This window comes from Uranotaenia lowii, chromosome 1, assembly GCF_029784155.1.
Source record: "Uranotaenia lowii strain MFRU-FL chromosome 1, ASM2978415v1, whole genome shotgun sequence".
Lineage (NCBI taxonomy): Eukaryota > Metazoa > Arthropoda > Insecta > Diptera > Culicidae > Uranotaenia > Uranotaenia lowii.
The window spans coordinates 192,288,370-192,314,715 of record NC_073691.1 but is presented as its reverse complement, the minus strand read 5'-3'; the positions used below and the strand labels follow the sequence as shown (position 1 = coordinate 192,314,715).

The 26,346-nt window shown below is 36.8% G+C and overlaps 1 protein-coding gene across 4 annotated transcripts; it reads left to right on the top strand.

Moving 5' to 3' along the window:
- The first annotated feature begins 4,403 nt into the window (after positions 1–4,403).
- On the top strand, positions 4,404–25,209 carry LOC129741813 (solute carrier family 22 member 7-like). 4 transcript variants are annotated; one of them, XM_055733613.1, is made up of 5 exons: positions 4,904–5,036; positions 14,098–14,362; positions 15,488–15,617; positions 23,509–23,787; positions 23,876–25,209. In XM_055733613.1, exons 3-5 carry the CDS (start codon positions 15,601–15,603, stop codon positions 25,107–25,109), a joined length of 1,530 nt encoding a protein of 509 aa, XP_055589588.1. In that variant the 5' UTR covers positions 4,904–5,036; positions 14,098–14,362; positions 15,488–15,600; the 3' UTR covers positions 25,110–25,209. The 4 variants fall into 4 exon arrangements, with proteins under 4 accessions (XP_055589581.1, XP_055589588.1, XP_055589594.1 ...); XM_055733619.1 differs by lacking the exon at positions 15,488–15,617; XM_055733606.1 differs by lacking the exons at positions 14,098–14,362; positions 15,488–15,617 and having other exon boundaries at positions 4,404–5,036.
- The last annotated feature ends 1,137 nt before the right edge of the window (positions 25,210–26,346 follow it).

Sequence of the window (26,346 nt, the reverse complement as noted above, 5' to 3'; positions counted from 1 at the left end):
AAATTGTCAAAATTGTCAAAATTGTCAAAATTGTCGAAATTGTCAAAATTGTCAAAATTGTCAAAATTGTCAAAATTGTCGAAATTGTCAAAATTGTCAAAATTGTCAAAATTGTCAAAATTGTCAAAATTGTCAAAATTGTCAAAATTGTCAAAATTGTCAAAATTGTCAAAATTGTCAAAATTGTCAAAATTGTCAAAATTGTCAAAATTGTCAAAATTGTCAAAATTGTCAAAATTGTCAAAATTGTCAAAATTGTCAAAATTGTCAAAATTGTCAAAATTGTCAAAATTGTCAAAATTGTCAAAATTGTCAAAATTGTCAAAATGGTCAAAATTGTCAAAATTTTGTCAAAATTGTCAAAATTGTCAAAATTGTCAAAATTGTCAAAATTGTCAAAATTGTCAAAATTGTCAAAATTGTCAAAATTGTCAAAATTGTCAAATTGTCGAAAATGTCAAAATTGTCAAAATTGTCAAAATTGTCAAAATTGTTAAAATTGTCAAAATTGTCAAAATTGTCAAAATTGTCAAAATTGTCAAAATTGTCAAAATTGTCAAAATTGTCAAAATTGTCAAAATTGTCAAAATCGTCAAAATTGTCAAAATTGTCAAAATTGTCAAAATTGGTAAAATTGTCAAAATTGTCAAAATTGTCAAAATTGTCAAAATTGTCAAAATTGTCAAAATTGTCAAAATTGTCAAAATTGTCAAAATTGTCAAAATTGTCAAAATTGTCAAAATTGTCAAAATTGTCAAAATCGTCAAAATTGTCAAAATTGTCAAAATTGTCAAAATTGGTAAAATTGTCAAAATTGTCAAAATTGTCAAAATTGTCAAAATTGTCAAAATTGTCAAAATTGTCAAAATTGTCAAAATTGTCAAAATTGTCAAAATTGTCAAAATTGTCAAAATTGTCAAAATTGTCAAAATTGTCAAAATTGTCAAAATTGTCAAAATTGTCAAAATTGTCAAAATTGTCAAAATTGTCAAAATTGTCAAAATTGTCAAAATTGTCAAAATTGTCAAAATAGTCAAAATTGTCAAGATTGTAAAATTGTCAAAATTGTCAAAATTTTCAAAATTGTCAAAATTGTCAAAATTGTCAAAATTGTCAAAATTGTCAAAATTGTCAAAATTGTCAAAATTGTCAAAATTGTCAAAATTGTCAAAATTGTCAAAATTGTCAAAATTGTCAAAATTGTCAAAATTGTCAAAATTGTCAAAATTGTCAAATTGTCAAAATTGTCAAAATTGTCAAAATTGTCAAATTGTCAAAATTGTCGAAATTGTCAAAATTGTCAAAATTGTCAAAATTGTCAAAATTGTCAAAATTGTCAAAATTGTCAAAATTGTCAAAATTGTCAAAATTGTCAAAATTGTCAAAATTGTCAAAATTGTTAAAATTGTTAAAATTGTCAAAATTGTCAAAATTGTCAAAATTGTCAAAATTGTCAAAATTGTCAAAATTGTCAAAATTGTCAAAATTGTCAAAATTGTCAAAATTGTCAAAATTGTCAAAATTGTCAAAATTGTCAAAATTGTCAAAATTGTCAAAATTGTCAAAATTGTCAAAATTGTCAAAATTGTCAAAATTGTCAAAATTGTCAAAATTGTCAAAATTGTCAAAATTGTCAAAATTGTCAAAATTGTCAAAATTGTCAAAATTGTCAAAATTGTCAAAATTGTCAAAATTGTCAAAATTGTCAAAATTGTCAAAATTGTCAAATTGTCAAAATTGTCAAAATTGTCAAAATTGTCGAAATTGTCAAAATTGTCAAAATTGTCAAAATTGTCAAAATTGTCAAAATTGTCAAAATTGTCAAAATTGTCAAAATTGTCAAAATTGTCAAAATTGTCAAAATTGTCAAAATTGTCAAATTGTCAAAATTGTCAAAATTGTCAAAATTGTCAAAATTGTCGAAATTGTCAAAATTGTCAAAATTGTCAAAATTGTCAAAATTGTCAAAATAGTCAAAATTGTTAAAATTGTCAAAATTGTCAAAATTGTCAAAATTGTCAAAATTGTCAAAATTGTCAAAATTGTCAAAATTGTCAAAATTGTCAAAATTGTCAAAATTGTCAAAATTGTCAAAATTGTCAAAATTGTCAAAATTGTCAAATTGTCAAAATTGTCAAAATTGTCAAAATTGTCAAAATTGTCAAAATTGTCAAAATTGTCAAAATTGTCAAAATTGTCAAAATTGTCAAAATTGTCAAAATTGTCAAAATGGTCAAAATTGTCAAAATTGTCAAAATTGTCAAAATTGTCGAAATTGTCAAAATTGTCAAAATTGTCAAAATTGTCAAAATTGTCAAAATTGTCAAAATTGTCAAAATTGTCAAAATTGTCAAAATTGTCAAAATTGTCAAAATTGTCAAAATTGTCAAAATTGTCAAAATTGTCAAAATTGTCAAAATTGTCAAAATTGTCAAAATTGTCAAAATTGTCAAAATTGTCAAAATTGTCAAAATTGTCAAAATTGTCAAAATTGTCAAAATGGTCAAAATGGTCAAAATTGTCAAAATTTTGTCAAAATTTTGTCAAAATTGTCAAAATTGTCAAAATTGTCAAAATTGTCAAAATTGTCAAAATTGTCAAAATTGTCAAAATTGTCAAAATTGTCAAAATTGTCAAAATTGTCAAAATTGTCAAAATTGTCAAAATTGTCAAAATTGTCAAAATTGTCAAAATTGTCAAAATTGTCAAAATTGTCAAAATTGTCAAAATTGTCAAAATTGTCAAAATTGTCAAAATTGTCAAAATTGTCAAAATTGTCAAAATTGTCAAAATTATCAAAATTGTGAAAATTGTAAAAATTGTCAAAATTGTCAAAATTGTCAAAATTGTCAAAATTGTCAAAATTGTCAAAATTGTCAAAATTGTCAAAATTGTCAAAATTGTCAAAATTGTCAAAATTGTCAAAATTGTCAAAATTGTCAAAATTGTCAAAATTGTCAAAATTGTCAAAATTGTCAAAATTGTCAAAATTGTCAAAATTGTCAAAATTGTCAAAATTGTCAAAATTGTCAAAATTGTCAAAATCGTCAAAATTGTCAAAATTGTCAAAATTGGTAAAATTGTCAAAATTGTCAAAATTGTCAAAATTGTCAAAATTGTCAAAATTGTCAAAATTGTCAAAATTGTCAAAATTGTCAAAATTGTCAAAATGGTCAAAATTGTCAAATTGTCAAAATTGTCAAAATTGTCAAAATTGTCAAAATTGTCAAAATTGTCAAAATTGTCAAAATTGTCAAAATTGTCAAAATTGTCAAAATTGTCAAAATTGTCAAAATTGTCAAAATTGTCAAAATTGTCAAAATTGTCGAAAATGTCAAAATTGTCAAAATTGTCAAAATTGTCAAAATTGTCAAAATTGTCAAAATTGTCAAAATTGTCAAAATTGTCAAAATTGTCAAAATTGTCAAAATTGTCAAAATTGTCAAAATTGTCAAAATTGTCAAAATTGTCGAAATTGTCAAAATTGTCAAAATTGTCAAAATTGTCAAAATTGTCAAAATTGTCAAAATTGTCGAAATTGTCAAAATTGTCAAAATTGTCAAAATTGTCAAAATTGTCAAAATTGTCAAAATTGTCAAAATTGTCAAAATTGTCAAAATTGTCAAAATTGTCAAAATTGTCAAAATTGTCAATATTTTCGGTCAAAATTATCGTTCTCCGCATGTCGAAAATTCGGTTCAAAAACCAATTTGTGCGATTTTCGTTTACTGTCTATACTGAACTCCCTTCTAATTATCATCATTCTGGATGCGAATAAATCATACAAGTTGTGCGAATGCAACACGAAGACCGAGGAACAATTAGTTAAAGTTCATTGCTGCCCGAAAAGTAATAAATAATGTTATTGTTTGTATGTATTTAGCATCCCATTTGAACGTTTGATTCCCAGCGGCATGCATTGTGTTATCAACAACTTAGTCTAACTGAAAAAAAATCAATTCACTCTTAGTAAGTATGTAGGGAAAAAAAACTCCAATACACTCGGAGTCTCAAAACACATTTCAACGTACAGCTGGTTGATGTTATCAGGTGGCCCAGTTTGGTACAGATCTAAGTTTTTTAGTTTTGGGTGTATATCTCATTCCATTCATGTGTAGATTTGATAAGCGATATTCTAAATTTTAGATTTATTTGAATCGGATCGTTGTCTCGTGAGTTGAGAAAATAAAAACATGAATAAACCAACAAAGGTTGCCATTAATCGGAAGCCGTTACGCTATCAGCGTAACGGCGCGCGTCGTTGTGCCAAATTTGAATGAATTAATTTGCATAAATTTCTGACGCATATGAGATCATCCTAATGATGATCGTCGGGCGCTTTTTTTTTCCTGCTAACCCGAGGGCTGGCAAATAAATAGTCTGAAATGTTTGGCTCGCAGGAAAGCAGCGTTATTTTTCAGCGTCCTACGAACTGCCGGTTTACACAACCTAATCGTATCGTCAACGCTTCTTGTTGACTGGTGAAAGCTTGTCTGGTTTAGTGCCTAACTTGAACTTGTACTAGCCAAGCCTGCCGGTTGATATAAGTGATATGCGTCGCGGTTTAGTCATTGAAAAATTAGCCCAAGTGATAGATAGGGATAAAGATACGTTCTGTAAGTTGCTAGTAACTGTCTGACATTCACGTCTAGGGCAGGTACTGATAAGCGATTGCGATAAAACCGACGAGTGTTTTAGTTTCAATCTTCATAGTTATTCCGAAAAAGTCAGTTGGAATTTCCGATTTCCAGATTAACATAAACTTAGAAGAAGAAAAAACTTCCGAAAAAAATGTCAAAGCAGGAGGAAGATGGAGATGCTGCCTTCGATCGGATCATGGAAATGGTGGGTGATGCGGGACCCTTCCAGTGGCGATACAATCTGATATTCAACGTCGTTGCGGTGACGTTTTTCGCGATGAATGTGGTCAACATTCTGCTCATTCTCACGGTTCCGGAACATCACTGTGCCGTCCCCGGGATGGAGTTGTACAACGTGAGCGATCAGGAACTGTGGAACAATTTGACACTTCCCAGGTGGGTACAGTTGGTAGAAAGAAGAAAAAAAAATCGGTTGAATTACACATTGACATGACACACATCATACGAGATCTGCAATGAGCCAGTAGTTATGTATGCTAATGACCTAGCAATCGTGCGATTGAATGATTTATGGAGCATGAACGAGTGACTGACAAGATAATGAGCGTGTGCTGAGAAAGAGTGAGCTAGAGACCAGTTTAATTAGTGGCTTAGAAAATAGATTGTTGTTTTTTCCTGGAATAATCTACGTTAAGTACAAAGAAAGAATTTAAAATGGTATTTTAGAAAATTGTTTTTGGATCATAGGCTTAAATATATAATGAACAATCCAAGCGAAGGTACTGTTAAAAGAACACTTTAATTTAAACCGGTTAAGCCAGTTTGAAAGTTAAGCATGTTTTGATTAGAAGTTGTATCTTAAAAGCCTAAAGCGCCTCTAGTTCTCCTTCGAGCAGGTATTAGCAAATATGGCTTTAAAAGTTATCTTGGCAAAATTTTGATGTATAATTTCTAACCTACAAAAAAAAATGCAACGATTTAGGACTGAAATTTTATGTGCATATAATTAAATGGAGTTCAATATTTAACTAAAGGAGTTTAAACATTGGTTGTGATGATAGTTAAAACAAAGAAAACAATCATTCCCAAATAAGTGAGCAAAGAGATTCTTAAAAAAGGTTACATTGGAAGTGAGATATCCAATTTTTGACGGTCGCCATTCAAGGAACACATTCACCAAACACAACGTAAATTAAATCTTCGATTTCTCTCAATCATATAAATTCCGCAAAAGATACTTGAACAAAAGGAGGAATAAAGAGTGGAGTTCCCTACCAAACGCTTCTTATGGTTTATGTACAATAACTTTATACAAAAATCATGCAATGCTCAAATCGTAAAAAAAGGTTGGATCTCACCAGATACTTCCCTGAATTGGAACCGTACATCTAATTTTGGCAGGAGCCAGGCTGATGCTGTTTGATATTGGAACTTACTGCAACCAAAGTTTCTTAAGCTGATACGTTTCTTCCCACATCCTAAATAGTTTTTTTTTCTCAACAGCACACGTTCCTAAAAATTTTGTAACACTTTTGCGGTTATTTTGAAATGAATTGGTGGTTCTTCCTTACCTTAACTTTTTCCTTTCTCAGTTAACAACTTTTTCGCGGATCGAAAATTGTTGACGTCTGCGTGAGTCAACGCCTACTCAAACTTTTCAAATGACACTGCGAGCCACTCCTGAAGAAACTAATCTTAAAAACTGAAGTCATATGATCTTCTTAAAATTAACTCTTAATTTCAAGAAGATAGAAAATCAAAGCTTTAAAAAATTTTAAGCTTAATTTAAATTTTCGGATTAACCATAAATTAAAAGTGTATTTTAACAGAAATACTTGCAATTAGGATTTATTAAAATCAGAAGCCATAACTTGTTGAAAACCTTTAAAACCAATGAAAACTTAAACATTTTTTTCTTTTGAAAAACAGTATTAGAATTTTTTTTTACGTCAATAAACTACAGTAATAGAAGTTTGAACATATTTTATTTTCATCTGTTATAACCTTAGTTTAAATTCTAAATTGATCCAAAAACTGGTTGAAACATTTGTATTTTGGAACGGTCAACTTTGAATGGAAACATAACAAATTATCATAGATGGAAAATTCGAAACTTGGATTACAATTGAGAGCTACTCATGAGATTATCTTAAACACAATTCGCTATAAACACGCATTTCATGATTTGAATCCTTTAAAAAATACAAGCTCGAACATTTCTGGACAATCTAAACTTGGCCCAAGAAATCAATTTAAAATTTTATTTTATAATGCGTTTTTTTATCTGACATTTATGTGAAATCGGCTCGATGAAATACTTTTCCAAAATCAAAAACTCAAGCCACACAGCCAAAATTATTTCCCGTAAAATTACGCAAATGTCCTGTAACAAAAAGGAGCAGGACATTTACCGTAATTTACAGGTCGAAAAACAAATTACGTGACATTTAATTTTCAGTGTACAACTTTTTTACAGGACATTTGCTGTAATAATAAATGAATCTTCGTTAACTTTCCAGGAAAACAATTTAAACTTACAGGTTTTGTTAATGACAGGTTGATTTATTTTAAAGGTTGCAGTTTCAGTGACACGTAATAGTAAAAAAAAAATTTCTGTGCACAATTTAATGCTAGAACCTGTAACATAAAAATAGAATCAGAAATCAAATTTTTTGTTCTAACTCAGAGATTAAAAATTTTAACCCTCTGCTGCCCAAAAATGGTCCCGAATTTTTTTACATTTTTTTATGCTTAATTCAGTTCTGTAAAAGATTTCAAACAATTTTCATGCATCAAAAATACAATCATCAAATCTAAACCCTATATTTTCACCATCTTTTCAAAATAAAGTTGCCACTTGATTTTGATTAACATTTCAAAAATTCTTTAATTTTTGATTGAAACGAAGTTCACTAACTAAAACTTGGTTGGCCAGTTCCAGCTGTTTGAATTTATTACAGACTATTTCTGAAGCTTGGTAATTTGAATGTTGGATACCTCTGGTACAAGCTTGTAAACAACTAGCGAACCAGAGTTACCAAACATAAGTGACCTTCAGAGAGAACAGAACTTCAGGTAGATAAACGAAATTTCGAACCCGCGGCACCAATTTTCGTCACCTACAACCCAAATCCTTTCACAAGAGGAGTCGCAAGTTGAAATCGGAGCTTATGTTATTCCTACCGGCACTTACACTAGTAGCTTGTACTAGCGAACTTATGACCCTAATTTTCTTCACCTACAAGTCAAACCTTTTCACTAAAGGGGTCGCAAGTTGAAATCGGAACTTATCTTATTTCTACCGGTACTTACACTAGGTAGCAGCTTGTAGATACTAACAAACTCGTGACACTAATTTTCGGCACCTACAAGCAAGGTTGCCCACAAAAATTCTGTGTTTTTGAGAAAAAAACTGACTTTCTGTGATTTTAGCCAAAAACTCTGTGATGGTTTTCTGTGATGCTATTTCCGTTAAATTCCTTGAAAATTCATGATAAATAGGATCTTTTTAACATCTTAGTGGGAAAAAATCAATTAACATTACCAATCTTATAATACTTTTCTAATTCTAAGAAGAAATCTATACTTTATTTCGGCCAAAAAAATTAGAATTTTGGAAATCAATTTAAAATTCAAAATTTCTGTGAAATCTGTGAATATTTCAAAATTCTGTGTTCTGTGACACGGATTCTGTGATTAAAATTTGATCAAAACTCTGTGAAATTAAAGATCTTTCTGTGATTTCGGCAACCTTGCCTACAAGTCAAAACCCTTCACTAGAGTTGAAGTTGAAATCGGAGCTAAACTTATTTCTAGCGATACATTAATATTAGAATCATCTACTCAGGTCTCAGGTCTCAGGTCTCAGGTCTCAGGTCTTAGGTCTTAGGTCTAAGGTCTCAGGTCTCAGGTCTCAGGTCTCATGTCTCAGGTCTTAGGTCTCAGGTCTTAGGTCTCAGGTCTCAAGTCTCAGGTCTCAGGTCTCAGGGCTCAAATATCAGGTCTCAGATCTCAGGTTTCAGGTATCAGGTCTCAGGTCTCAGGTCTTAGGTCTCAGGTATCAGATCACAGGTCTCAGATCTCAGGTCTCAGGTATCAGGTCTCAGGTCTCAAGTCTCAGGTCTTAGGTCTCAGGTTTAAGGTATCTGGTCTCAGGTCTCAGGTTGTAGCACTAGCCACTAGTCAGTCGGCAGGCGTCCCAGAGATTCCCTAAACAATCCCTAGGGTCGGCAAGCTTACTGATCAAGCAAAATGCAGGGAATATTCGGAGGAAGAAAAACTCCACCTTCTAGCTTAAACTTAAATTTATTGGGGAGCACAATCCAAGCTTTAATTCCACCACTTTGAATAATACACTCATGAGTAACAATAATGGGTATCTGACCTTATTACGGCTACCACCTGGTACTGGTCCTCGGGTTGGTCCGACCTTGGGTTCGGTGAGGTCTAACTCGGTCCAATGACGTTGACACGGCGATGTAGCTGGCAGCGTACTAGGGTAGCGACCAGCGGCAGGCGCGAAGCAGTTGACGGGTAAGTTGAAGTGTACCTGGCCCCACCTTGGGTGCTGAACCAGGCACGGAAATGTCGAAAAGCGAGGCTGTCGCAGGGTAAGTTGAAACGTACCTGGTCCCACCTTGGGTGCTGAACCAGGCACGGAAGTGTTGTTGGTCGGATCAAGTTCGCCAGCGAGAAACTCACCCGAACTAGCGACGGATCGATATGGCGAAACCAACGGCTGATTTAAATCCGTCTAACGGTGGATTTAAATCCGGAAGCGATGGGGTTACCTCTATTGTAGCGGCAGACGTAACCTCCAAGGCGCAACGGTTTAACGGCAGATTCAAATTGTGGGTTCGTATTTGAATCCGATTGAACGGTGACGGCTCGGCAGTGGGTTATTATTCCATCCCAAAACAGCGGGGTCCTAAATATAGGGTCCAAATATCAGATGATATCGATGGCGAGAGCAAAATGGCGAACTTTACCTGCTGTCCGAATATGTGACTTCAAACTTATCACAATATTCCAAATTTCTTCCGAAGTTCTTTCGCCAACGTTCAAATTTCAAATGACGATGGCCGTTCATATCACGGGCTTTGGACAGCAGGCAATCGTTGCTCTCGCCTCGCGCCTTTTTTTATCTCGTCTAAATCCCATTCGCCTCTTCTATTTCCATTCGCCTCTTCGCTCCGCTGGGTAGCTTGCGGTCTCTGGCGGTGAGTGGTGGAACCAGTAGTGGTCGTGGCTGCGTGCTGTTCGTGGAAGTTTTCGCCTTCCAGAGGAATAGTTCAACCCCCAAAATACTCACTGCATATAAAATTACAACTACAAACAAAATCGCTGAGACCTCTTTCGAGAGACTAGCAACGCTTACACTCTCCCCCTGCTTGGGAAAAAAATAGTTACGAAGTAAATATTTTTTCCTACGAACCACTGCAAATCAGAAACAATTACACCAATAACACATAGCTCTGAACCTGCACTGCACTTGTTTTACTGCGCACGGACTGAATTGATCGAGCTTTACGGTAGCTGATAAAATATTTTAAACCGCACGTACTAGATCCCGATTGACAAAGTTCAGAGGAAAACGTGTATAGTTTCTAAGAGTGTGATTGGAGTATCGGGGTCATAAGTTATCATCATCGGTAAAACCGACTCCTCTCTGTTTCGAGACATATAGTCTTGTACTGACCATCAGCGTCGTTAGACTCCGGTCTCCAGCGATTAAATATCAAGCCACGGGGACTTGATAACTCCCACAACTCAATTCCGCTATACAGAAAGCTTAAAGTAAATGATTCAAATTTATTAATCCACAAATTCCAATTTTAAAACAAAACAAATGAATATAAATTCCAACACTAAAATAAATAACAAGAATTAAATTATAATTTAACTTAAAATGGAGCTAAAAACAACAATTTTATCACAGTCATGAGAAACATGAACATTGAACAGAACTAATCTATGTGTCGGAGTCGGAGTAACAAATTCATTTGAAACTACTGATTGAATTTTGCTCAGTGTAAGTGCTCGAATTTTATCTGTCAGATGGATTTGTCGGAGTTGTCAAATGAATGTCAAAGTCGGAAGATGAGAAGAAGAAAAATAAGAAGTTGAATGTGAAAACGTGAAGATGGTGTGGAAATTTTTTTATACGGTGAACTTCCGGGTGCGCGCGTTGGGAAACCAGACGAAAATGCAGTTTTCTTCTGACTACGGGCCTATAGTTCTGCTTCGCTTGAAAGTCCGCTGGTTTTCGGGGAATAAATCCTGGAAATTCATCTGTAATTATAGGTAAAAGAAAATCTAACGGTGTGACTAGTGAACTCTTTTTCGTAGCCATACATGACCTTGACCTTGATTCGGACGTTGACCTTTGATCTATATTAAATGTAAACATTACTTCTTCTTACAGTGACTGTGTGACGATGTTTTTTTTTTTATACTAAATCGAAAATTAAAATAACCTAATAGAACATACAAACATAATAAATTATCAAATGCATTTTAGATTATCACTTTGCTGCTACTTCTGGAATGGATTTAAGGAACCAATGGTGGTAAAGTTCCCGCAAGATGAAAAAGCAACAAAATATACAAGAGACGGATTATACCTTTCACAGCTTTCCTTATCAACGAGTATAATAACTGGACATTTACAAATCATAGAACCTAATAAGAAAGACGAGGCACAATTTACGAGAATGTTGTACGAAAGGTAAGTGTTTTTTTTTTTTTTCTGGGAACATATTCCTGTTTCTATTCTTGATTGATTGCGCCTGACGATGCGTTATAATTTTTTTTTTATAAACGCGAACGATAGATTGGTCATTTTGCAACCTATTTTTGGGAAACCACTTTGTTCCAAGTTTTAATTTCGGTTTTATGCCTTAAGATCTGCGGCTGAAAAAACCCCTAGTGGTTTACCGTGCAAATCCGCGACTGCGTATGAACTAGTGCCTTTTTTCTCCATTATCACGCAGGGCACAAATTGTGGGCCCAGTTTCGCGTTGAACTTCCGGAAAGCTGATGATAGTTGAAAGTTGCGTTTGAAAACTCTCTGCCCTACTTGAAAAGTTGGCGAATAGCGTTTATGGCGAAGATCGTATCGCTTCTTAGTTTCTTCGTAGCTTTTCTTCAGTTGTTCAAAAACAAGTTTTTCGATTTTGCCATTTATTCCTTTAAATTTTTTTATTCGTTCTTCGTCGGTCAAATCGGTTGTTGGTTCTAGCCGATGGTCGGATCCTTTCACTACGATTTCATGACCGAAAACAATGCAGTGTGGGCTGTATTTAGTTGACGAATGAACAGTATTATTGAGTACGTATTCTATTTCCGAAATTTTACTGTCCCACAAAGTTTGATCGGTTTTCACGTAGGACCGGATCATGGAATTAATGGTACGGTTCAAACGTTCAGCCGGATTTGCTTGGCTCCTGTGGCGAGCGTTTGTCCAGTGCTGAATGTCGTATTTTGCAACAAAATTTTGAAACTCTTTAGATAAGAAGGTACTCGCGTTGTCGGATATTATGATTTGGGGAGTAGAGAATCGTCTTAACCACTGCTCTTCCAAAATTTTGCATAGATTAACATTCGATATTTTTCTCACAGGAACAAGCAGGCAGTACTTTGAAAAGATGTCCATAACGACCAACAAGTGACTGTTACCTTGCTTGCTCCGTGGTAAAGATTGAATGTAATCCATGCAAACTAATTGGAAGGGCCTGGAAGCGATTCTCTGCTTCCCCATTTCTGGAGTGCTTGCAACTGTGGAGTGCTTGTTCATTTTGCATTCTACGCATTTGGCTATGTGCTTACGAATGTCGCTGCACATCCGCGGCCAATAAAAGCGACGCTTCACTTTCTCAACACACTTATCATAGCCTATGTGCAGATTGTTTTCGTGTTCGTTTTTTAGGACTTGGGTTCTTTTTGAAGCTGGGACGCACAATTTCCATTCGAAATGGTAATCCATGGTGTCCGCCCTTGATGCTACAAATTTGTACAGTTTTCCATCCACGATTTTAAAATCCAAGTATTTTTCTGGATCTTTCTGAATTCCTAAAAGTAGATTACTGTACCAGCTATCTTCCGATCTATCATCTATCGTCTCGATTGAGCGCGATAGTGCGTCGGGAACAACATTTTCTTTCCCTTTTCTGTGGCGGATTTCCATTTCGTATTGCTGCAACGTGATTGACCACCGGCTCAATCGGGAGGATGACCGCCACTTCGCACGCATGATAAAAGTTAGGGCAGAAGAATCGGTTACCAAAATAAATTTGGTTCCCTCAATATATCCCCTAAACTTCTCAATACTACGAAGCGCGGCCAGTCCCTCCTTCTCGGCCGCGTGGTAGTTCAGCTCAGCTCCTTTGAGCTTCTCGGAGTGAAACGCGATTACTTTTTCCACTCCTTCTTGGATCTGGGTAAGAACGCCTGCAATGGCAGTGTCGCTTGCATCAGTTTGCACAGTGAACTGAAGTGCAAAGTCCGGATTGGCCATCACGGGTGCGGATATAAGACGTTCTTTGATGATTTGGAAAGCTTCGTCTGCTGCCGTGGTCCACTGCACCCTCTTAGGCTTATTTTTCAATAAGTCAGTAAGAGGTGCTGTAATCTGGCTGAAGTTTTCGATAAACCGTCGGTAATAATTCGCCATACCGAGGAATCGCCTAAGTTGTCTAATGGATTTAGGAACCTGATATCCAACGATCGCTTGAACGCGATCGGGATTAGGCCGTAAACCATCTTGAGACAAAATGTACCCAAGATACGGCAACTCTTGGCAGCAGAACTTGGACTTTTTAACATTTATACACAAATTAGCTTTCCTCAAACGCTTTGCCAGGTCCTCGAGTCTCTGCAAATGCTCCTCAAAGGTTTGAGTAGCGACGACAATATCGTCAAGATAAACGAATATTGCCGGTTCGAGTGCACCGTGGTCTAGTATCCTATCCATACACTTGCTCAAGGTTGCTGGTGAATTGCAAAGGCCCATTACACAGCGGGTCCATTGAAAAAGGCCTTTCCCTGGAACGGAAAAAGCCGTGTATTTCCGGGAATCTGGATGCAACGGTATTTGGAAGAACGCTTGAGACAAGTCTATGGTAGAAAGATATTTGACTGGACCAAGGTGACTCAAAATCCGGTTTTGGTGTGGCAAGGGATACGCATCGCGTTTTGTTCGCTCATTGAGCTTGCGTGCGTCGAGACAAATTCGGACTTCCGACGTATCCTTCTTTGCGACGGGGATCACCGGAAGAGACCAATCAGAATGCGACGGTTCGACAATACCATCCCTGAGCAAATTATCCAAGGCCTGATGGAGTTTGGTTTGAATAGTTGGACTCCAAGGGTATGGGTTTTGTCGCACCGGCGGCGATTCTTTGAATTCTTCTTTGAATTCAATTACATGTTCTAAAACATTAGTTTTTCCAAATTTTCCTGGCTCTGCATTGATGAACATTTTTTTTATTTCTTCCAGGTTGCGTTTCTGATCATCAGTAAGCTCTTCTTCTATTTCTGAGACGTCGTTGGCTCCATCATCCAAAACATCCATTGGCTGATCCCGAATTGATGGAGAAATTCCGAATTTTCTCCAGAAATCATACCCCAAAATGCACCTCCGATTGAGTTTTGGAGCAAAGAGCAAATTCAGGATCTTGGTTGAGCCGTTGAAGGAGACTGGAATGTCGGCGCATCCTAATATGTCGAGGTCTTCTCCGGAAGCCGTCTTGAGATTAATTGAGGTAGGTTCTAGCTTTAGATTTAGTGCTTTGATTATTTTGTTTGCCCCAATGCCCACTACGGTTCGGGCAGCTCCACTGTCCAGGAGGCCTATAAGTTCAATCCCCATCAGTTGAATTTTTGTAAATGGTCTGGCGTCATTGCTAAGTTTGACGAGCAACGTAGCAATCTCTTCAACTTGCTCACCGTTTACCATTTTCGAATAGCCAAGCTGCTGGAGATAAACCGTTGGATCCTCTGGGAGTGAAGCCTGAGGTCTTACTGAATTATCCTGACTGCTGTGCCTCACTGAGCAGTCCGTTTGGAGTTTTTTACCTCACAATACGGGCATTCGGACGTGGCAAAGCCTGGGAATGCACAACTCCAACAGAAGATATTACGGGGTTTCCTGCAGTCCTGAAAAGAATGCCCATCTTCGTGGCAATTATAACAAACTCCTTTTTTTATCGGAATGTAGGCCTGAACAATCCTTTGGATTGCACTGGTTCCGCTTGGACCAGGTTTTTGAATTCCTTCAGAAGTGAAGTTTGATGTTTTATAGTTTGGATTTTCATATTTTGAACTACGTTTCGCTTTGTCGTCCTCTCTATACTGTGGATTTCTTGCCGTTTTATTCTGAAAATTCGGTTTGTTCTGTGAAAAATATTGTTTAGTTTTATGATTCGCGTTTCTATTTCCCTGAAAGTTGGATTGGCGATCATAACTATTCGCGTATTGGTATTTTTGATTTTCTGATTCCTCGATTTGGGCTTTCGATCTCCCCCCAAATCGGGATACCTGTCCGTACTGAAGCTTTTGGTCGTCTAATTCCTCGATTTGGGCTTTCGATCTTCCCCCAAATCGGGATACCTCACCATACAGATAATTTCGATCTTCAAAATCCTCGGTTTGGGCCTTCGATCTCCCCCCAAATCGGGATGCTTCTCCATACTGATAATTCCGATCGTCAAAATCCTCAGTTTGGGCTTTCGATCTCCCCCCAAATCGGGATTCTCTTTCATACTGATAATATTGCTCGTCTAACTCCTCGATTTGGGCATTTGATCTCCCCCCAAATCGGGATTCCTTTCTAGTGTATATTTGCCAGTTAATAGCATCGAATCTCTTACCGAATATTTTCATTTTAGGTACTGAATCAACATTCGCGGCGAGCATAGCTGTTTTGCAGTCTTCTCGGGTGTTTCGGAAGAGGACATCGAACTTACGAGCATCATCCCATTGCACGGACATTCCCCGAAAAATGCGGACCATATCGAGGTAATAATCCTGAAACTTCTCGCGATAACCCTGCCTACGCGTGTTCGCTAAACGTTCATATTGGAAATCCATGTCGATTGGTAGGAACTCGTTTTTAAGTTCTGTTACTAGATTCTTCCAAGTACCAAGTTCATTCGAGCCATTGATTTCCATGAACCATGCCCTTGCTTTCCGTGTAAAGAGGTGGTGTGCCGAAGCGAATAATTCTGCCTCTGAGAATCCTTCGGATCTAGCATTAAATTCTACCTCCTTCAGGAATTCATTAATGCTCCTCCCATTATCCATACCATCGTATCGTATTGTCCATTTATGGACGGGTAGGCGATCCTTTTTCATTATCACCTCCGATTCTGCTAGACTTGGTAATGAAGAACCTTTTTGCTTCAACCAGTCTTCAAAATTGCTTGGTTTAATTAAATTTTGTTTTTCATCCGTTTCCGATCTCATAGAGCTACTAATTTGTTTCATTCTGTCGATAACTATCTTTTCATCCTCGCGCACCTTTTCAAGAACCGAAATACGCTCGAGTAATCGACTAACTGTCGTTTTCAATTTCTCATTCTCGCCTACAAGCTTAATGATAGCCTCGTCTTTCGCGTCTAACATTCCTTCCAAATTTTCCTGATCCACCTGACTGTGTTCAGAAACATTACCGTCCGAGTGGACTTCATTGTCATTCTCTTCATCTACCTGTTCATTGCCAGCAAAATCCTCAATGGGAGGCTGAACACTTTCATTAATTAAACTCAATTCTGCCTGTCTGATTTCTTGAATTGGGGACACGATCGAAAAGTACGTGCTAAGAAGTTTGATGCATTCATTGGTGATTATAGCAATGCTATTGAGTTCCTCATCCTCTTTAGTTTGTGCTTTAAGACGTTCCACTCTAAAAAGAATGTGTAAAAGTTTTGTTTTATGTAATTGGTCTGGAATTTTCTTTGCTTTTGCACCTTTTAAGGCGTTTCTGGTTTCCTGTAAATTTAGGCCACATGTATTTATCTCGTCAGTCACTTTTTCCCAAACATTTTGGTAATTTAAATTTCTATTTTCTTTTTCAGATTTCAACAGTTCGCGCAATCGACGTTCCTGTTTAGTACGGGACTGATCGGACATGATGACGCCACGCACACGCAATTCATGGTCAAGTTCGGCATTGGATAAATGGGCGGGATTCATCGTGAAGTATTGCGATCTAAGATGATCTTCCATATTGGCCGGTAAACAATTCACAATACTTTTACTAAACAAAATGACAAAATCCAAAGAACAGACAAAGAAAATACGAAATGAAAAGAACAGAAATGATATAGTAGAACTAGCTATAAGTTAGAAAAAGTAATTGAAATAAACTATTACCCTTTCTGGTCTTTTTATTTCACTTTGAGACACGTGACACTGATTAAAATAGCTCCAAAATCTTATAACTAATTTAGAATTTCAAATATTTAGGTATCTCCTCTCCGGTTTACTTTTTAGCAATCTTGTTCTCCTCGTTCCTCTGACAACAGAACCCCTCTGTGTAATTTAGAATATTTTAAAAGCTGTGTAAATCGAATCAATTTGTCCAATTATTGTGCAATAGAACAAAAGCAAGCTTGGATGTTTTCCCAGAGAATTCTGCAACGGATACTGGTGAATTGCCTGTGTATTTGCAAAGTAAGGCAGTTTTAGTTGGGCGCCAAAGTGTAGCACTAGCCACTAGTCAGTCGGCAGGCGTCCCAGAGATTCCCTAAACAATCCCTAGGGTCGGCAAGCTTACTGATCAAGCAAAATGCAGGGAATATTCGGAGGAAGAAAAACTCCACCTTCTAGCTTAAACTTAAATTTATTGGGGAGCACAATCCAAGCTTTAATTCCACCACTTTGAATAATACACTCATGAGTAACAATAATGGGTATCTGACCTTATTACGGCTACCACCTGGTACTGGTCCTCGGGTTGGTCCGACCTTGGGTTCGGTGAGGTCTAACTCGGTCCAATGACGTTGACACGGCGATGTAGCTGGCAGCGTACTAGGGTAGCGACCAGCGGCAGGCGCGAAGCAGTTGACGGGTAAGTTGAAGTGTACCTGGCCCCACCTTGGGTGCTGAACCAGGCACGGAAATGTCGAAAAGCGAGGCTGTCGCAGGGTAAGTTGAAACGTACCTGGTCCCACCTTGGGTGCTGAACCAGGCACGGAAGTGTTGTTGGTCGGATCAAGTTCGCCAGCGAGAAACTCACCCGAACTAGCGACGGATCGATATGGCGAAACCAACGGCTGATTTAAATCCGTCTAACGGTGGATTTAAATCCGGAAGCGATGGGGTTACCTCTATTGTAGCGGCAGACGTAACCTCCAAGGCGCAACGGTTTAACGGCAGATTCAAATTGTGGGTTCGTATTTGAATCCGATTGAACGGTGACGGCTCGGCAGTGGGTTATTATTCCATCCCAAAACAGCGGGGTCCTAAATATAGGGTCCAAATATCAGATGATATCGATGGCGAGAGCAAAATGGCGAACTTTACCTGCTGTCCGAATATGTGACTTCAAACTTATCACAATATTCCAAATTTCTTCCGAAGTTCTTTCGCCAACGTTCAAATTTCAAATGACGATGGCCGTTCATATCACGGGCTTTGGACAGCAGGCAATCGTTGCTCTCGCCTCGCGCCTTTTTTTATCTCGTCTAAATCCCATTCGCCTCTTCTATTTCCATTCGCCTCTTCGCTCCGCTGGGTAGCTTGCGGTCTCTGGCGGTGAGTGGTGGAACCAGTAGTGGTCGTGGCTGCGTGCTGTTCGTGGAAGTTTTCGCCTTCCAGAGGAATAGTTCAACCCCCAAAATACTCACTGCATATAAAATTACAACTACAAACAAAATCGCTGAGACCTCTTTCGAGAGACTAGCAACGCTTACAAGGTCTCAGGTCTCAGGTCTCAGGTCTCAGGTCTCAGGTCTCAGGTCTCAGGTCTCAGGTCTCAGGCCTATGGTCTCAGGTTTCAGGTCTCAAATTTCAAGTCTTAGGTGTCAGGTATCAGGTCTCAGGCAAGGTTGCCGAAATCACAGAGAAATCTGTGTTATCACAGAATTTTGAGCAAAATTTCCTCACTGAATCTGTGTCACTGATCACAGAATTTTTTAAATTTTCTCAGAATTTTGAGATTTTCTAAATTTTGTACAGATTTCTAAAATTATTAGTTTTTATGTCACTCTCATCACTTTCTATTTCAGACTCGTATTCATGAAAATATGAAAACAAGGTAATGTAAATTTATTTTTTCTATTTAAACTGTCAGTAGTTTTCAATTTGTTGATATTTCATTTTATTTTTTTCGATGAACTTCATAGAAATAGAGTCACAGAAAACCGTCACAGAATTTTAGGTTCAAATCACAGAATTCGCGATTTTTTTGTCAAAAACACAGAATTTTTTTCGGCAACCTTGGTCTCAGGTGCAGGTCCTAGTCAGGTCTCAGGTCTCAGGACTAAGGTCTCAGGTCTTAGGTCTAATATATCTTTGGCTTAAAGTGTCATGTTTCATATCTAAGGTCTCATGACTCAGGTCTCAAGTCGGAGATCTCAGGTCTCTGTTCTCAGCTATCAGGTCTAAGGTTTCAGGTTTCAATTTTCAAGTCTCAATATTCTTTCAGTTTGAAAAAAAAACTATGTGTTTTTCAATAAAAAGGATATTTACTCTGAGAAACCGCATTAAGTGCGAAAACCACGTAAAAAAATCTCCGTTACTTCTCGATAACCGCGTAAAAATCCTCTGTGTCTATTGAAATAGATTAGTTTTGATTCTTGAAGTGAAGTCCAAATTGAGTTGGAAATATAAACACTCATTTTTGACCTTTCTCAAAAACATAGATAATCATAAATTTTCTTTTTTCTTCTGAAGCTGAATTCATATTTTTATTCGAACTTTTGAAGCTGATTTTAATGTTTGGAAAGTTGATCAGGAAATTGGAATAGGATGCTGAAAAAGTGTGGTCAAAGTGTGACCGTAAAGAATCCGATTGATAACTCTTAACGATTGTGATAATATGAATAGTTTGACCTGTTTGAATTTTAAATTTCCTAATTTAACACTTAAAGGCTCATGGTAAAAAAAGTCGGCCTATTAAATTCAAACGGCTATAGCTTGAGTTTCAATGTGTCAAAATATCGTTTGTTTTGGAAATTTCTGCTGTAAGTAAAAGTGTTATTTCATAATCTATTAATATCTTTTTTTCGAAGACTCGCAAACAAACATCTCTTATGATGAAATCAAAGCACTTTAGATGCAGTTTTATGTGAAAGATTAACTTTTCTTCTTTGTATATGCATAATTTTATTGTTATTTTCTTTTACTTTGTAAAAAAATGATATTTAAAATATAAACACATTTTCCAGGATTAAGTCTGTCTTGGACAAAAGGTTAGGAACCCTATAAAATGGTAAAGTTTGAGGAAAAAAAGAAAATTAGAAAAGTGGGAAGGCCTTGAGAATTTAATTAAGGTGAAATTTCATTTCATTTGTTACCTAGCTAGAATTTTTTTAAATTTTTGCCCCTAAATTTATGCAATTTAATCTTTCGATTCTAAATGTTATTGAAAAACGCTATATAGCAGTTTGAGCTTAAAATAATACTAAAATTGATACTTTTATGTGCTCTTTGCAAAATGACTCCAGAAAAAAAATATTTCAAGATGTTGGGATACGTAAAACGTCTATGAAAGAAAACTTTATTTTTCAAAAATTAGCATTGCTAATTTTTGCACCATTCGAAAGTTGAGACTTTCCTTTTTAATTCGAATTTGAAATAATCAATCGGGGTTGTCGGGAATTTTAGCTTCATCCCTACAGAGAGTTTTAAAACAATTTTTCAAAGATTTTTAACCATTTGAAGGGTTTATTCAGAGAATCATACTAATCCCTGTTAAACACTTGTCTTACCATTTGCATTATTAGAAGTTCTATAACATGATTTTATAGGAAAAATGGTATGCTACAAAATTGCACAAGACATCAAACTGATACAAATTGAGAGAAAAGAGTGCACTGAAAATAATTTTCACCCAAAATATTAGTAATTTTTGACCATACGTAATTTCATGTAAATTTTAAGTGACCTTCAAGTGAAAATTCTCTTAAGAGAGTGGTCAAGTGAATTAGAAGTAATCGAGCATATGAATTGTAAGTTTACACTCAGGTCTTCAAATATATCTGTAAAAACGATTTCTGTGATATTTATATAAATTTATTTTGAGGGTTGTTTTTATCTCAATTAATTTCAATAAATCAGACATTAAGAATTCAAAATAAATTTTGATTTGATGTTTTGATTTCTTTGACAAGTCCGCCGTGAAAAAATGTTACGATTCCGAGAAGCTGGAACTTAATTTTTAACAGAATCTGAAAAATATAAAAAAATTGAAAAGATACAACCATTGATTGATTTTTATAATAACTTACAAATTACAACAACGATTGCAATACTCACCAAATTGATTGATGATTTCTTATGAAAATTGCAAATTTTTCCAAACTTTCAGTTCTTTTTCCTATATTTGTGAATCGTTGCAAATTCCGAATGACATTGTCAACAAGCTCTGGAAAATATCATTGCTTTAAATCCAATAAATTCCTTTTTTGCTATACTTATATACTCCGTTGAGTTCAGTGGAAACCAAAATAAAAACAATGTTTCTAAGTGCAGTTGATAGACGATAGAATTTTAAATGCCAGTCAATTCAAATTCAGATGATGAATAAGTATTGGACCGTTTACTGAAAACTTAAGTGAGAGACAAGTGAAATGTAAATGAGCCACTTGAAAGGAAGAGATTCACTTTTACCTCACTGTTAAGTGCGTTCTCAAGTGTATTTTAAGTGAGAATTTGGGTTCAGTATGGTAATTTTACAAACAGAGGGATTATTATTTCATTTGAAAAATCAAATAAAACTTTTCTTCGCTGATAAGACCAGGATTTGTATCAGAAAATGTTCAGCATGGTTTATTTACAATAAAATTACATTATTTGTGAATTTTTGATTAAGATTTTTCAAAGGTAAGAATATTCTTGGGGTCTTATTATGAAAAAAGACTTCTACAATTTTTGAAGATTGAGTAAGTAATTTACGCTTTGAGCTAAGTTAATCAACAAATATTTGGAACTAAGAAACTTATTAAAAAAATTGTATGTCATTTTAGCCCAAATTCGAAAATAATCCTTCTGTATATCAAAACAAAATATCTTTGTTGAAAATGTTTCATCCTTTTTGATGATTTTTTATAGTTTTCAGTGTCAAATTAACACTACAGGGTGACAAAAAAGTCCTGTCACACTTTTTTTTGGGTCGCCTGTAGCCTATACGTTGCATCTCTCTGGTGCCATCTATATGTCAAATGAAAGGGCTAACTTTGCTGCCCACAGTGGCAGAGTTTCGTTCCTGTGCAGTTTGTGTACATCAAGTTGTGAGTGGCAGAGTTGAAAGCAGCTGTTATCGCTGAAAATGTGAGAGGGTACAATCCCGGACACATGTTCAACACCTAAAAACGCTCGTAATCAACCGGAAATTCGTGTACCAGACCATAAATCGATACCTAGAGACCAAAGGCACCAAGGACAAGACACGATCTGGACGACCAAGGTCTGTGAGAACTCCAAGGTTGAAAAAGATTATTCGAGACCGGACGTGCGCGCCGCTTACGACGACTTTCCGAGACGTCTGAAGCTGGTTCCATCGGAGAAAGGTGGTGTAATTCCGAGATATCGTCTGTGAAGTATTTTGATGAGTAACTGTATAAAGCTATGAAAGTCAGATTCTGATTTTCTTCTTATTCTTTGAAATATTGAGATTTTTCTGTATGACCAGATTACACCCTGTATTAATCGATTTTTCAACCTTGGACACGGATTGCAAATTTTCGTAAAAACAATAAAAAAAATCAAGTATTTATTCATGTTTGATTGCATCAATGAGCGTTTTTAGAGATTTCGTGTATGTAAAAATGTGATCAAATTTGAGTTTACAATTTGGACAATTTGGTGGAACGGCTCGAAACGCATGCCACGCTTACATATGGCTTGACAATCTATTGCATTTTCACCGAAACAGTGTAATACTGGTCACTCGGAAGCGTTTTATAATCAAACTTGCAATAGGTTACATCGTCGATGAAAACGACCTCGATTTTGCACACAGAAGTTAATCATATTATTTACGAATCCTTGGTTTGACAGAAGTAGCTTGGTTTTGACTCCGCTTCGGCTTCTACTGCTTCTCATATGTCTTTAGCCCCTAACTAAACTTGGCACAATGGCCGGTGCCTAGGGGGGATTCACTATTTTAATCACATCCCGAACTGCGGCAGTTTTCCTACTGGTGTAAGCACGCATGACCCATTCGGTCCAAAGTTTTGTCCACCGGACCCAATTTCGGCCAAAAATTGTTTCTCTACGCAGCTGCTTTCCAATGCTTTCTTCTTCCATTTTCACCAACTGATTCCGCGAAATGTTGAAAAAAGCACAACATTTGTGCACGATACTTTTGCGCTCTTCCGGGAAACTGCTTCTCATTTTAACGAAAATTTTGAAAACTTGAGCCCAAGATATCCAGAGTTTTAACAACACACACAAAGCAGAAATCAGATGTTTCAACCCATAACCTTTGAAAATTTGGCAATCATCTGGTTGAGGCACTAGTTAAAGTTTAGAACTTTAATGGTGATTCAAAACATCATGCGATTTTGAAGCTACACGGGTGTTCTCAAAACTCCAAGATGGTTCTTGTAGAATTCTGTAAAAAATAGATTATATTCCATTTGGAATTAAAAAAAAATTACTGATTAAGAAATGTGAGCCTTCGATCCCAGATAACTGTTCTATCAAGATTCAAATACAACTGATAAATGTTTTCCTCTTGCAGAGCCCCTACCAGTCGAGGAGACCTCGGGTACAGTTCCTGCACCATGTACAACGTGTCCCTTTACCCGCCGGGAACCGATCCCGCCCAATTGGTATTCGGTGAAAACGACACCATCCCCTGTCAGTACGGCTACTGGTACGATCGACAGTATTACGATAAAATACCGGCAACCCAGCAGAACTGGGTCTGCGAAAAGGAACTCTACGCTACCAACGTATTTGCGGTGATTCGGATGGCCGAGGTGTTGGGTTCGTTTGCACTCGGGCAATTGGGCGATCGGTATGTAGCTTTGAGATCGAGATAAACTTTTTTCGATGTTTAATGTTCGAACTGATCAAATGATCTACCCTTTTCTCTTCCTTTCAAGGATAGGTCGCCTGCCAGTGTTTCTGGTCAGCATAGTGATGATTCTTGTCGGACGATCGTTTGCGGTGATGACGGATGAAATCTACTGGCTGTTTGCTTTGCTTGCCTTCATCGGTAGCTTCGGAACAAATACCAGCTTTCAATCGCCGCTGATCGTTGTCATGGAAATATCGCGGGATGAAGATCGAGCTGCCCTTTCACTGTGGCAGCTTGTCGGATGGACTCTAGGAGTTTCTCTGCCTCCGTTGGCTTTCTGGTGGCTGCGTGACTGGGTCTGGTTCATGCTTCTGACCAGCATTCCTTGTGCACTCTTCATCCTGATACCGGGATACACGATCGAATCACCGAGGTGGTTAGCGACTCAGGGACTCTACAAAAAATGCCTGACCGAATTGAAAAAAATTGCTAAAGTAAACGCAAGGCAGTTTCTGTTGACGGAAGATGAACTTCGTGAACGAGTTCCGGTGAAAGAAGTGGAAAAGACCTATGGCATAGCATCTCTCTTTAGCGGATGGCATATGACGAAATTGTCCGGTTTGCTTCTTTTTAGTTGGATCTGCAATACAATTCCGACCTACACGCTGCTCCTGTTCAGTATGCAGATGGGTGGTAATCCCTTTTTGAACGTATTCTGGCAGGGAGCTATTGAGTTGCCAGCCTATTTCTGCGGTCAAATGTTGTGCAACAGTATCGGCAGACGAATTACGAATTGTATAGCCTTCATGGGTATAGCGTTAGCATGTATTCCGATTATATTGATCATCCAAAATAGTGAAACCGAAATATATGTCACAACACTAGCCGTGATTGTGAAGTTCTTCGTGTGCTTGTCGTACTTTGCACTTTATCTGCAATCATACGAGGTCTACCCCATTACTCTGCGACAGACGGGCACCTCGTTCGGACTCATCATCAGCAACATTTTCGGCACCTTGGGACCTTACATCGTGTATCTAGGAACAAACAATGATGTGCGTCTACCATTTGCGGCAATGGGTTTGATCGGCCTGGTAGGGTGTTTTGCTTCGAGTTGCCTGCCGGAAACTTTGTACCAAAAACTGCCAGAAACCATGCAAGAGGGAAGACTTTTTGGCAAGGGTCAGAAGTTTTGGTCCCTGCCACAAAAACCTCGGGCCGAGCAGCCGCAACAACCGGCTACCAACAGAGATTATTCCAAGCTGAGCCAACACGAATCCGTTCCAGAGTCTCAGAGTGATTCCGAAATTGCTGCCTAGGCAATGGAGTGCTATTTTGGGAGCGTTTATTGAGATGTGTTTTTTGTTGTTTTGGTGATAACTTTTGATCGAATAAATATACAGTATTCAAATTTTTAAATCGAAAATCATCTTCTCAAGTAAGAAATTGGCCCATGGTATTTATTTTCACATTAAAAAATATTAATCTAAATATTCGTTTCGCCGAATAGTTGAAAAGGTTCAGTCGGCCATTGGCCGAGTATTACTATTTGATAGGGGATGACTCTTTAGGGTAGACTCAACAAGTTATCAGTAGTGTATCTAATTGCTCTGTTGTTACATTAAAAAGCTACATGTTAAACAACTTTAACATCAATAACCAGCATCTTGACAGGGTATTTGAAGTTGACGACGTTCGATAGTCGAAAATCTTCAGTTATTAGTGTGTAGAAGCTTAGTCCGCATCGTAGAGAATCACCGAGCACAGCGATCTCTGTCAACCGAACACCTTCACTGTCGCATACCGAATGAGGCCCGAATGCGAGCCTTTGTCGACTCGTCGTTGCTGACAGTCAGTGACAGTGTTGCTTGAGGTTCAGTTGTGTCATCCGCGACTGCGTCCGACCCGACAAAGCTATCGGTCGCATGAGCTATAGTATTCAAGCTAATCATCGGCTACACATCTCCCCTTTACTTGTTAAAAAATAACCATTTTGACAAACGTATTTTCAAATTGGTACATCTAAATTTCTCCGTGTTTAAAATTTAATAATAATAATGTTAAAAATCAGAGCGGAATGAAAAAGAATGTATTAACAATTTTACAATGCACGTTGAGTTATGTCTCTAACCAAATCGTTATCTTCTTTTGCGTCAAGTTCAACGAGGTCGACGGATTCCAACGCAACATTTGATTGCTTATTCAATCACAATCCAATTTTAGTTAGATCTCTTTTATACCCGGAGAACTATTGCTTGGTTCACAATCTATCCTTTCCTTTCAGAATCAACCTTTTAAAACTACTAAAAAAAATCTTGACTAGATGTAATCTAATCAAATTTCAAATAAACATCTTCACAGGCAACTTCATCAGCATCAGTAACTGTTTTTCTAATTTGGTACTCCGATATCTGTCTCTACTACGGTTTGAGTAAACTATAGGATGAAGTTTCTAAGACTCAAATATCGTGGTTTTTTTTCAGACATCCGTAAACTTTCCTCAATGCTTAGTTTCGGCATATTTCAGAGAAACTTACTACGAGTATCTTATTCGAA